Consider the following 13,667-nt stretch of genomic DNA (forward strand, 5'->3'; position numbering starts at 1 on the left):
TAACGGCAAACTGATAGTGGCAAACGGTCAACCATTTAATTAAATTTCAGCTCAACGGTCACTTGGACCAATCAAAACGGTTAACCGATAACGTTTAACGACGATCCAATTTCGTGCAGAAAGTCAACAACGGCTATATTTCAGTTCCAACTATAAATAAACTCAATCAAATTCACATAAAGGTTGATCACAACGTTATCATTGAGCTTATAATCGAGAATACAACATCCATTGAGCTTCAAATTCATTCTTGTTTCATTTATTCACACATTGGGCATTGATTTGTAATCATATATATTGTGTGAGAGAAAAACAAATTTGTAATCTTCGTTTTGAATGATTGGAAGTGTTGGGATACATTTGGGTTAAGAGATTGGAGATAATCTCTTGGTGTAAAGGTTGATTGACACATTTGAAGTCAATTGTAAGTGTTCTTGAAGCCTTGAAAGCTTAACTAGTGGAATCCTTAAGCCTGGTGTGCTTGGAGGCATGGACGTAGGCGAGGTTGGCCGAACCACGTAAAAATCTCTGTGTTTGAATCTCTCTTCCCTTATCTTTTTACATTTTGGTTGATTTACTTATTGTTGCTTGAAATTTGTTTCATATTTGAGTTAAGTTTTGTTTAAGTTCTGCAAAATTTTTAGAACCCAATTCACCCCCGTCTTGGGTTGCTTAGATAGTATTTTAATTTAAACAAAATTATTTTTCTTGATGTTGATCAAGCCAAAACAAATAAAAAGATACTCTTATATTACTAGACTCATATAAAATATCGATAAAATTACATCTAATTTTCACTTTTATACATATTTCATATTATTTTAAACTTTACTTCTTACTTAAACTAAAATATCATTTGGGCTTGCTATCGAGGATGCTTAGAAGGATGCATAATTACTTATCTTTTAATTAGTTTTGAGGAATACGAAAAGAACAGTTTTTCAAAAATTTGATTTTTATAATAAGTTTTAACCTTAATAAAATTTCACATATATCATCACATGTATTAAATAAATAATAATGATCATTATTCAATTTACAAATTAAAAAAAGTGAATATAAAGTACATATATAAGATAATTATTATTATAATGAGTTTTTATTTTATACTTGTCAGTTTTTATTTTTTTTAATAACTCTACTAAATTTACTTGTTTTGTATTCCATTTACAAGTCTTCTGTTTCATTTATATAATTTATATTTTATTTTACACTTAATGTTAATTTACAAGTTTTATATAACTTTTGTAAGTTCTTTTTTTGTTCATCAGTAATACATTATTTTATCACTTCTATGCTTGACCTTCTATTTACAAGTTATATGTTTTATATATTTAATTTATCTTTTATTTTACAGTTACTGTTGATTTACAAGTTTTATGTTATATCGATAAGCTTTATATTTTATTTACTAATAATATATCAATTTATCACTCCTATTTTTTTTAACCTTTCATTTACAAGTATTATATTTCATTTACATCATTTATATTTTATTTTATAGTTAATGTCGATTTATAAGTTTTACATGATATCTATAAGTTTTTGCTTTATTTACCAATAATATATCAAATTATCATTCTTATATTGATTTACTTGTTCACCTTATATTCACAAGTCTTATATTCCATTTCCACAATTTATGTTTTATTTCACATTTAATATTGATTTACAAGTTTTATAATTACATCTATAAGTTTTTGTTTTGTTCACCAATAATACACCAATTTACCATTTTTATGTTAGTTTACTTATATTACCTTCTATTTACAAGTCTTATATTCCATTTACATAATTTATATTTTATTTTGAACTTAATGTTGATTTACAAGTTTTTTTTAATGTTTCATTTACACAATTTGTGTTTAATTACAATATCGATGCCATGATTTTGATCATATCAAACTAATGTAATTTTTTAATATTGATATAAAAAGAAGTACAAACATATGCAATCAACAAAATTAATTGTATCAAACTAAAGTTATTTTTTTTTATAACATTGATATCTTTGCAATAAGGAATACAAACACATACAATCAACAGATCTATTGCGATTAACTAGGTAAGAGGAATGAAAATCTCCTCCTCATTCCTATGGAGATGTGGGAATGAAAATGGAAGAATGAGAATAGAGAATGAATTGATATTTTTACCCTTAAAGAAAATAAAATATTTCTTTTATACCTCATTTATATATTAAATAATAATATAACTAGTTTATTCAAAGATCATGACATTAAGCTCAATAATATAATAAAAAAGCATATATTTCATTTTAAAAAATATTTATTTATTATTTTGTTTGAAATAAATGCATAATTTTAACTGATGGCTTTTAGTAATTTAAAACAATCTATTTCAATTATAAGACAAAGTAAATCTATCAATGAAAATACAGTTCATTTCGATTTGGATTTTGATCCTTGCAGCTTAAATAAACACCTTACTCTTATTCGTGTTCCTATTCTGATTTCAACCAATTCCGTACCAAGGAAATATAACACAATTATCATAGGTGACTTTTTTTTTTTTAATATGAAATCAAAACAGGCCTGAATAAAATTGAATTCTGAATAAATCAAAATGTCTAAATATGAAAGACATGTTTATTTTTTTATTTGATTCTTTGACAATAAGAATTAAGTTGTTTTTTTTTTAACTTAAATTATTTGAAAATCAATACTTCTACATTTTGTGAACTTATAAATTTTAAGCGTTAAATAAATAATAATGATATCAAAGAATATAAATAAGACAATATTTTATCATAACATAATTTATGTTTACTTGAATACAATCCTAATTTATGTTTACTTTAATACAATCCTTTAATTTTCTAAGTTTGAACATTTTAATCAATCTTATGGTAGTTCATGATGTTATATATGAAAAATTTTCATAAAAAGATTGTAAAGATAAATAATACTAATTTAAAGAAAACAAAAAAAATCAAAAGAATAATAATATACTAGTAGACTGTCACAAGTTATAAAAACGAAAAATAATGCTAATTAGTAAGTTTTATTTAGATAAGAAAGAAAATAAATTGATTAGATATAGATATTTTAGAGAATATATTTTAACAATAATATTCAGATTTTTTAGATTAAATAAAAAAACTGAATTTTTCATTAAATTGAGAAAATAAACAAACTTAATAACCTAATTTCAATCAATTAAGAAAACAATCGGCTCCAATAGTTATATTGTGATACAACTTATATTTACCTCTATTTATATTTGTGAGAAAAGACTAAAAGAGAAAATAAATAAAACAATTTTAAAATAATTTTATTTAATTAACTACGTGCATTTAAATCTTGAAAGACATAGAAGAATATAAGCTTTATCCAACTCTCGACTTACTCGAAAAAAAAATGAACGAAGACTTTTTGCACAGCAGTATTGACTCTGCAATCTTTGCAAGGAGAGGAGACGTGTCGAATTAAAATTTATTGACACTATTTGTTGCTAGAGTTATTTTTATTGACAGCGCTGCATGCTAGGTTGACTTATAGTGGTGAGTAGGTAAGCAGTAGTTATTGAAAGATTACCATTATTATTATTAACTGAGGGGAGGAGGAAGTTTTCTACGGTCAAAACCACGTGTGCCCGCCGGGCAGCAGGCGTTTCTTCTTCTTCGACGAAATTACCATTACTGCCACATCCTTGTTTGTTTCCATCCTAAAAAATAAAAATGCATTTCATTTCAACGTCTCTGGCTTCCAGAGAAATTAATTAGACAACACATATTAAAATCATTACCAAATCCAACAATTTTTACCTACTACTAAAAATCTTCTTCTTCTTGCTCAAACTAAGTAGACGTACCCCGAAATTACAGAAAGGCAGTCCACCAATCATCAGTCATCGATGGAGGTGGCGATGGAGGCTTTAGGCAAAGGTTTTGATCTGACGAGTGATTTTAGACTTCGATTTGCAAAGGGAAGTCAGAGATTGGTGGTTCTTGATGAGGTTAACAAACGGGACCTTCTAATTCCTCCAACTGGGGTCACCATCAAAGCTGTTTCTCAAGATATTCGCGTGGATAAAGGCGATCGAATTCGTTTTAAATCCGATGTTCTTGAATTCAATCAGGTGTATTTATTTATACTCCTTTTTTCATTTATTATTCACACACACACACAGAGATATATATATATATATATATATATATTATTTATTTATTTATTAAATTCATAGAATTTATGTTCCCTGTTATCTTGCTCCTTCTCTGCAGATGTCTGAATTACTAAATCAGAAATGTTCAATTCAAGGGAAAGTTCCTTCGGGATATCTTAATGCTATTTTCGATTTGACTGGGGACTGGTTCCATGATGCTGCAGACACCAAATATCTTGCCTTTGATGGTTACTTCATTTCATTGTACTATTTGCACCTTACAACATCTTCTTTAGAACTACAAGACCATGTAAAGATGGCAGTTCCTCCCCATTGGGATCCAGCATCGTTGGCTAGGTAGCTATTTAACTCTTCATTTCTTTAGTAGATAGCATTTTGCTTACACAATATTCCGCTTTTTAAAGTTTTCTAATTCTTCTAGCCCAAGTAACAAGGAAATTAAAATATATTCCTGCATTCAAAATGTGGGTGAGTTGCAGCACATCTAATCACTTTAGTTTCAGAACCATTTTTCAATTTTAAAAGTAAGATGGTAAATTCTTACCTATGTTTATCGTATGAATGTGTCCTTAACAAATGTTGGAAACACTCAACTTGTCAAGTATTTGATATTCAATGTTTGATAGAGTGACAATATGAATATGTGCCCCCCTATAACATGGAATAGTATCCGTGTTTCAATTCCATGTTTCTAATTCTCCAGCGTTTTGTCTAGGTGGATAGCTAAATTGAAATCTTCATACATTATTTATTGTCTAATGATTCAAAGTTCCTTGTGCATTTAAAATGCTTTCTCAAAAGTTCCAACTAGCAGAACAAATTTTTAACAGATCGTTGATTAAAAGAATATTTAGGTCTCTGAGTTTTCACGTTTTATTAAATATGACTCTTACCCTATTCAAGTAACTAGATTTTTAATAGACACTCTATTAAACTTTTCTGTAACAATCTAGGGAAAATAACTCCAAACTAGAGCCTACTGCAGTCATTTACGAGAAGATCAAGGACCTGTTTAATGGCAAACAAGGAAAAAAAAATGAAACTTAACTGACTTATTAATCATTCATTTTAATGACTGGACTTAGTGCTTACTTATATTTTATAAAAATTAACAAATTCATACAAAATATTACGGAGGGGCCTCTATCGGGGTAGTTAGTTCGCTTGTAAAATTACAGGGGTTGGTACTGGAGATCTAGGTTCTATCTTGCTCATTAATTGAATAAAGAAATACCAAGCAATTTAATTTCATTTACACTTACTAGATCTGGAATCTACAGAAGTTTTGTAATAATCCTTATGGAGTTCTTATGTTTCTCAACTGAAGAATCCAGTGGCATGGTTTTAAGATGGCTACTAGAATTTTGACACTCTTGAAGTCATCATATTTTGCTCATTTCCTATTCTGGAGGATTTTTATCTTTTATTATTGTTTTCACATTATAAGTGAGGATTGTCTTTGCTGAATTCAACTCATATTGAGTAAGCATTGTCTCATCTTTATTGAAATCAGCAAAACTTTTAATGATAATTTAGAATGGTTTCTATCCATTTTGTCACTTTGACAGTTCCATAGCTGGCAGTACAAAGGTCTGGCAATGGCAGATGAAGAACTTTGAAACACTTAGTGAATGGCATATTCATGTCGATGGTGGTAGAAAGACATAGTTACAGGGCTTTGTTCTAAAATTATGTACTGAAGAAATGTCCTGTAGCAGATTTATTTTATAAGCATTCTACCAATTATTTTTTAGTAGATAACATGTTTGTTTTCTTACTATGATAGTTCTCATGAGTCAATGATGCATCAATTTCCAGCATTAAAATCGAAGTCTGATTTGACTTACATGAAAATTGAAGTTTGATTTGACTTAGTAACATTCATTTTGCCTAGACTTTTTCTTTTGACTCGTTAACTGTATTGGCCTTTCATCTGTGTTACCATTTACATGCTATTGTGGGCAATTCTAATGGCCTTGACTTTCCATATTGTGGTGAAATATGAGTGATGATTACTCTTCAGCTGTTTTCCCAAGAGTTTGTTACTACACTGACAGATCCTTACTAGGATTCTACTTTGAATAAACATGCCTTATGGTCTAGAGGCTTTTGATTAATCATATGATTACAATTTGTGTGGAATTTAACTTTTCTAAAGCTAATTGTGGAAGCATATAGAAATTGGTATTCAAGAGAACTCTGTTTTTTAACTATATTTTGATTATCGTTAGAAAAGGATTTTTAGAAACTTATTTTTACAGTGGATGCCATATGCTATGCTTTTTTGAATTGGAAATACGAATGCCATTGTTTCCTTATTACACTCCACTCACACACATGTATGAATAATTATCTAATGAGGGAGCCTCATTTTAATAAAGTGAGGACCAAACTAAAAGACAAGAAACAAAGTGCTTTACTAATGCATTGTTTTTTTTTCTTTTATTGAATTGAAGTCCTTTTTTCTTATATTTTTTTATAGCCTGGTCTGTATTTTTTTAAGGTGAGGGCGCCCTCACTATTCAGACTTCGTGTTAAAATACAAACTAACATAAGAGAGAGAATTGATCTGGCTAGACATATTACTTATTTACTTCTGGTGAGCAAGATCCCCACATGGGTGCCTTGGAATGTGTGTAGTTATTTATTATTCTTTTTGGAGTGTTTGCTGCTTCCATGTGTCCAAGGCACCTGTGTGGGTGTGCAGCAGATCATTATGTGGGCAATGTTGCTTGGTAAGACCTGTATACTTGTTGTTCACTCTAAATAGTTTGGTAGATAAGCCACATTGATTTGTTCATAAACTTGCCTTGGTGTGGTACTGGATGCTAATCATTTTAGTAGGCAGGTTCATTCAAACATATGGGACACACATAATAGTGGGGATGGCTGTTGGAGGTCAAGATTTAATTTGTGTTAGACAGAAACCTTCATCAGCGATCCCTCCTGCCGATCTCAGAAGATATTTAGAGGATCTTGGAGATTATCTATTTTCAGATGGAAAAAGCCCTTCGTTTCTGGAAAGGAAAACAAGAGATGGAAAACAGAAGGTTTTTTTTTTTTAAAAAAATAAATAAATACAGAACAGAAGGTATTTTTGCTTCAGTCAAAATTGGATGTTATTTTGCCTTGATGATAAATTTTGCTAAATATTGCTGTAGGTTCCAGAAATTTTCAGTCAGATTCTTCGCTCAAACACGATGCAGTTAACCAGTATTACCGAAACATCAAGCAAGGATGTAAGTCATTACCTGTTAGAGATGCCTGTGTTCGTTCTGATTCATATTTCTGAGGAATATGAATCTTACATTACCCATACTGAGTTAGTCATGGAAAATGGTAAATCTATTAGATTTTGGGATGACAAATGGGATTCTGAGATGCTCCTTTGTGTGAGTATGCACCTCATCTTTATAGACTTTGCTCTTATAAAAATGGTGCAATCCATTCTTCTGTGAAATTTCTCTTCTCCTTCCAATTGGAATTGGAGCTTGAATTTCAAAAGAAACTTGAGAGAGAGAAAGAAATTCAAAAGTTTGCTACTGTTATGAATTTGATTGATAGTCTTACTATTGATGAAGGGAAAGAAGAGAGTGCAGAAGTTGAAGTCTTCTGGAGTTTTCACTTGTGAATCCTATCTTGGATTGCTAATTAATGATATGGAAAGATAGATTCCCCACACCCACCACAAAAAATAAATAAATAAATAAATAAAATAAATAGATAGATAAATAGTAAATCAATTCATTCTTTGGGGCCTAGCTCAAAGAAAAATTAACACTAGTGAAGTGATTCAAAAAAAGTATCCATCTATGCATCTTTTGTCTTCATGGTGTGTGATGTGTAGAAAAAGTGAAGAGAACACTAATCATTTGTTTCTTCGTTGTGAGGTTGCTTCTAGATTTTGGGAAAAATTATGCAAAGAAGTAAATTTTTCTTGGGCTATTATTCCATGTCCTTGTGAAGCTTTGTTAATGGAGAGCATTGATACCTTTGGAAAAGGGAGGAAAGCTAAGACTTTTTGGAGAAATGCAGTTTCAGCTATCTTTTGGGTCATTTGGAATGAAAGAAGCAGTAGAAGCCTCAAAGAGTCAAGAGGGGACAGTTATGATAGATTGTGGGATAGAGTTCACCTTTTTGCTTCGTTTGGTTGTCGGTGACTAAGGATTTCCAGGAAACTTCATTTTTCTTCATTCATCTTAATTGGAGGGGATTTTTAGGGATTTACAGTGTATTCTGCTCATTTTTGTAGAGGGTTAGGAAGTCTCTTTTGGGTTAAATCAGACTTTTGGGGATTGATACTGTGTTGTTTAGCTTTGATTAATTTTGGATGGATACCTGATCCACTACTAAAGTGTAATATGTCCATTATTCATTAATACAAATACTTATAGTTTTCTTATTGAAAAAAAAAATTTGAATCAATATGCAGGCTTTGAATCTTTCTGTCTTTAATTTTCACTTACAGGGACTCACCATTGTCTGTTCAAAAAGAGGTGGCGATGTGTTCTTGCAGAATCATTCCAGTTGGCTGCAGACTGTTCCTGCTAAACCAGAAGGAATTCTCTTCAAGTTTGTACCCATTACTGCTCTGCTTACTGGGATTCCAGGCAGCGGCTACCTTAGTCATGCAATCAACTTGTATTTGCGTTGTACGTGCTTCCATACCGAATCAGTCAATTGAAAATCAGTTCTTAATTTACTGTTCTATTTTAATTGCTCAGACTTCGCTATTTTAGAAGTATCATTGGGTATATGGTTTAGACTTGTATGTCTATTGCATTAGTTTCCATGCGTGCATGAGTGCATAAACAGACCAAAAACCACCTCAATAGTTGACAAGGATCAAGTAAATTAAAAGAAGGATGAAGGCTTTCGATATTAGAATTAATTTCTACTAGTCACTGGCTGTTTTTCTCTGTCATTTAAATGCAGTATTAAAGTCACTCAAATCTCTGTACTAAAGCACAGAGTTGAGTTATTTTATTCTATACGTTCTTCTGCATAAAAAATTATTTCCTCAGTCATTGTAGCATGTTTATATTCATAAGTTTATAAGTTTCTCATCTTCTAAATTAATTTTTTCGTTAATGGGGTTGTCTCTTTCCAGACAAGCCAGCCCTAGAGGATTTGCAGTACTTCTTGGAGTTTCAAGTTCCCCGGCAATGGGCACCTATGTTCTGTGAGCTCCCGCTTCGGCATCAAAATAAAAAGGGTTCTTGTCCTTCCCTGCAATTCAGTTTCATGGGTCCAAAGGTTCATGTCAGCTCGACTCAGGTACTTGATGATTAACAAAGTTCTAGACTTATTAATTTATTAGCTCTCAAAAGTCACATAACTATATTAAATGTATGTTGTGAATGATGGCATATTATCTCGTTGAACCTAGAGAGATGCATAAAGCAAAAAAATTTTGAAGATCAGAGGAAATCTCATGATTGCTTAGATTATGAGTAATAAAAGAAACAACTTGCATTTTCGTTTGTAGATTCAGTTGAAATCAAAGTGGCTTTTTATTGATTCAGAATACTTGATGAAAAAGAGAAAAACTTTATTGGTTTGGCTGAGGAAGCTCTCAGGGTGTTCCTAAATTATAATCAGACTCCAAAGTCATCGTGACCCAAAAATTAATAAAACCAGCTGCTATTTCCTCCTTCCTTGTCTGGACAAGGGGTCTCATATTATAAAGTTCCAAAGGGTTGAAAATTTAACCATTTTCTACCTACAAATGTCGCTACTAAGTCTAATAGCACCATCTTGTTTCCTTTAACTTCTAACCAATAAGTGTTCATTGTGTAAAGTCTCTACGAATATGGATTAGTTTATATGTGATGAATCAAGAGCTAATAATTTGAGGTTTTGAAAATTTGAGAGATCATTATTCTCTTAGAAATTAGGATTTTATTTTATTACTGTTGTCTTTATCTTTTAGTTCTAGAAATATTAAGATTCTATCTTGTATTAAGGTTATCTTAGGTTAGGATTTTCCATTGATTTCTTTTTCTTAACCCAACCCTATAAATAAGCTTGCTTAAGTAGTAGTTAGGAGACTTGGTGAATTATTGGAATAAAAGCAAAAATTTGAGTTTACCAGCTAGATGCTTTTGGTAATCTTCAATTTACCCCAACATAATGGAGATTTTATGTGCCCCTCAAATGCCCTGAAGTCTCCCTTAGATTTAATGGTGCTAAGATTATTTCGGTCTTTTGCACTCTTGATTTTTAACTGAGTCAAGGGTATTTTCAACTTTACCCAATTAAACAGCAAATTAAACAAAATATAACATGAACGAAATTAAAAAGAATTACATAACTTCATCAAACCTAATCCCTAGAGAGGAAAATGTGGCCTAGAGTAGGCAACGGGACAGGACAGGCCGGGATTTGGCAATCTTGATCGTGTCCTGAGTATTTAAACGAGACAAAAAAATCACTCGTATCCGATCCTGTTTTTTATAGTTGGGACTGAAAAATCGTCATCTGCACTGCTATTTTCCCAATCCTGTCCCATTTAATTAAAAAAAAAAACTCAAATCAATAAATACAAAATTTCCAATTCAAACATATCCTTTTATCCATCACAAACCCTGAGTACAAACCACTATTTTAATTTACAAGTTTGAATCAAATTCACACACTATACTTACAAATTGTATGTTAAAAGTTACAAATATGGGAGAGATAAGAGAGTTGTGGGCTTAGCGTTTTATTGCGAGTATGCTGCAGGCTGTAGCTTCTTGTTGGTGATGGCTCACCGTTGCTGGTTGCTGGTTTTAGGTGGTGGTGGCATCACCACGTGAGGCTGTTGTGCATGCCGACTCTAAGGGGCTGACAGTCGTGAGGGTGTTATCATGAGTGGAGATCTTGGCGGCTGGAGTAGTGAGCTTGTGAGGATAAGGTTGGGGAGACTATAACTAATTGGTTCTTTAAGCTTGTGTTTTGGATTTGGTGAGGATAAGGTAGTGGTTTGGTCAATATGTCACTTAGGTTCTTTTTAAAAAAATTATTTAATGAAAATTAAATTAAAAAAATGGTGGAATCGAGATGTCATGATCCTGACAGGATTTGAAATTTGATCCCAAGCCTATCTTGATTGAAAAATAAGGAAATTTTTCTCTTGAGTCCTTATCGATTTTAAATTGGGATTAAAAAATTTTTTTCCCAAATTGTGTCCCAATTGATATGGGATCCCGAATCCTAATTAGATTCGAAGAATTCTGCCATTCCAAGTGTGGCCCCTAAGGGCCCCGGTCAAGTGGTTTCCAATCAATGTTATTAGGGTCGCCATCTGAGTTTGAATTTTGAGGGAGGAAGGTGGTTAAAAAATTGATTTGGGCTTTGGCCATCACTCTACTTTTTATTTTTTATTTTTTAGAACAAAAGGGTGGAAAGTGCGGACCATTGTAGACATTTGAAGTGTTTGAATCTAATGGTCTGCTAGTTGTGCATGATTTTCTCTGAAGAATAACTGGTGATCTAACCCATATTGAATTGATCTAATATACAGTAGTACTATCTCGAGTAACCTAAACTTCCTGTGTAAAAGATTATAAAACTTTTAATGTTGATGATTAATCAAAGACATGTCTGACTGTACTTATAACTATATACAAGTTTTCTCTAATATAGAATAAAAAATTTTGACGGTTCAATTAATGTGAACATATTCATTTACAGCCCTTATTTGAATTATTCTTTTTTTAAAAAAAAAATTATGTAAATAGCATGTTAATGTAGAACATGCCCCTTTCCGACCCTTAACCTCTTTTACCAACCCAAGAAATCTTTACCAATTTTACTGAACTAGAAGGCTGGATACCTCCTCTGACATATTTCGTTTGGTCAATAATAAATATAGATCTTATTCCCTTTCCTTCTTATTTTCTTATCGACTTAAAAACCCATCTCCGTGTGTTCTCTACTTACAATTTTAGTTTGTAGCAAATGACTGGGTGTTTAGTGTTTGAATATTTCATAGCATTGTAGCAGTTTCCAATATAGATCTTATTCCCTTTCCTTCTTGTTTTCTTATCGACTTAAAAACCCATCTCTGTGTGTTCTCTACTTACAATTTTAGTTTGTAGCAAATGACTGGGTGTTTAGTGTTTGAATATTTCATAGCATCATAGCAGTTTCCAATATATATATGTATACACACACACACACACCATGCACACATATATATACCATACATCCAGCCCAAGTCGAGCATCCCCATGGAATTGAACCCTTGACCTCTTGCTTCATGGAAAGAGGACAACCGAGCTATCCTTTGGGGATACTTTCTACAATATAGTATGTAAGCCACTAAATATGTGTTTGTGTGTGTGTGTGTGTTGTTTGTATGACATTGGTTCCATTTACCCTTGACACTAACCTTGGAGGGAAAATTTCTTTAATTTGGTGTGGGTTGAGGGGGTATGAATGTATTAAAAAAATCGTACCTTTTATGTCTTATGACAAGTTCAGCTGTTAAAAGCCTACCATTGCTGATTTGGTACTTTAAATTTCTCTCTTTGTGCCATATCAGGTTTCAAGTGATCAAAAACCAGTGGTTGGCCTGCGCTTATACTTGGAAGGAAAAAAATGTAATCGGCTGGCATTGCATACACAACATCTCACGAGCCTACCAAATATCATGACCTTTCCTGCAGCCAACAGCTCTGTATGCAGACCATGTCAATGGCGTGGTTCTGATGACTACAAATCTAGTGACCAATTTTTAGAACCTATGAAATGGAAAAGATACTCCAATGTGTGCACGTCAGTGGTTAAGTATGATCCAAACTGGTTGCATGGAGATTCAAGTGGTGTTTTTATTGTCACTGGTGCACAGCTCCTCACCAAAGGGAAGCGGCCCAAGACAGTGCTGCATCTTCGTCTTCTCTTCACCTACTTACCCAACTGTGCAATCCGAAAGACAGAGTGGGCAGCTGCACCAAGAACTCACAAGTCTAGTTTTCTTATGAATCTGAGTACAACATTCTCATTCACTCAAAGGAGTATCACTGGTCCCCAAAAGCAGGCTCCAGTTGTGCTAAATTCTGGTGTATTTCCAGATGGTCCACCTACTCAGGTTTGCAAGGGAAAGGTTCTTAAATTTGTGGAAACAGCAGAGGTTGTGCGGGGTCCCCATGATGTCCCAGGACATTGGTTAGTAACAGCTGCCAAGCTAGTGACTGAGGGGGGTAAGATTGGTTTGCATGTAAAGTTTGCACTGTTAGACTATCCATGAATTGTATTTTACTTTGTACATAAAAGAGTGGATTTGTTTTGTGTCCATTGATTTTAAATGGTTATTTGTTTGTTAATGCATAACATTATTTTGTAAGGAGTTAGTTTATAGGAAAAGGTATGCATAGATAGTTTAGTATATAGGAAAAGGTATGCATGGAAAGATATGTACAGAACTAGGCGTGTCAAAAACATCTGCCTAGACCGAACTCGGGTGATGCGGGTGGGGTAGGGAATGAGGTTGGGCCGGATTCGAGTTTCACTTGATAAGTTTGAGTATAAATTAT

At 32.4% G+C, this 13,667-nt stretch overlaps 1 protein-coding gene across 1 annotated transcript; it reads left to right on the top strand.

Annotated features, from left to right (window-relative positions):
* Positions 1 to 3,557: 3,557 nt before the first annotated feature.
* Positions 3,558 to 13,432, top strand: LOC18031820 (MACPF domain-containing protein At1g14780). The gene is made up of 7 exons (XM_006421007.2): positions 3,558 to 4,101; positions 4,244 to 4,482; positions 6,995 to 7,196; positions 7,308 to 7,385; positions 8,615 to 8,798; positions 9,257 to 9,423; positions 12,677 to 13,432. Exons 1-7 carry the CDS (start codon positions 3,877 to 3,879, stop codon positions 13,379 to 13,381), a joined length of 1,800 nt encoding a protein of 599 aa, XP_006421070.1. The 5' UTR covers positions 3,558 to 3,876; the 3' UTR covers positions 13,382 to 13,432.
* Positions 13,433 to 13,667: the final 235 nt, after the last annotated feature.

This window comes from Citrus clementina, unplaced genomic scaffold (genome assembly GCF_000493195.1).
Source record: "Citrus clementina cultivar Clemenules unplaced genomic scaffold, Citrus_clementina_v1.0 scaffold_9, whole genome shotgun sequence".
Lineage (NCBI taxonomy): Eukaryota > Viridiplantae > Streptophyta > Magnoliopsida > Sapindales > Rutaceae > Citrus > Citrus x clementina.

Bases quoted from the DNA above. Each gene is read 5' to 3' on its own strand.
- LOC18031820 (XM_006421007.2), top strand. From the start codon at position 3,877: ATGGAGGTGGCGATGGAGGCTTTAGGCAAAGGTTTTGATCTGACGAGT. The intron at 4,102-4,243 runs GTGTATTTATTT...CCTTCTCTGCAG, and splicing joins ATGTTCTTGAATTCAATCAG to ATGTCTGAATTACTAAATCA. The intron at 7,386-8,614 runs GTAAGTCATTAC...TTTCACTTACAG, and splicing joins CCGAAACATCAAGCAAGGAT to GGACTCACCATTGTCTGTTC.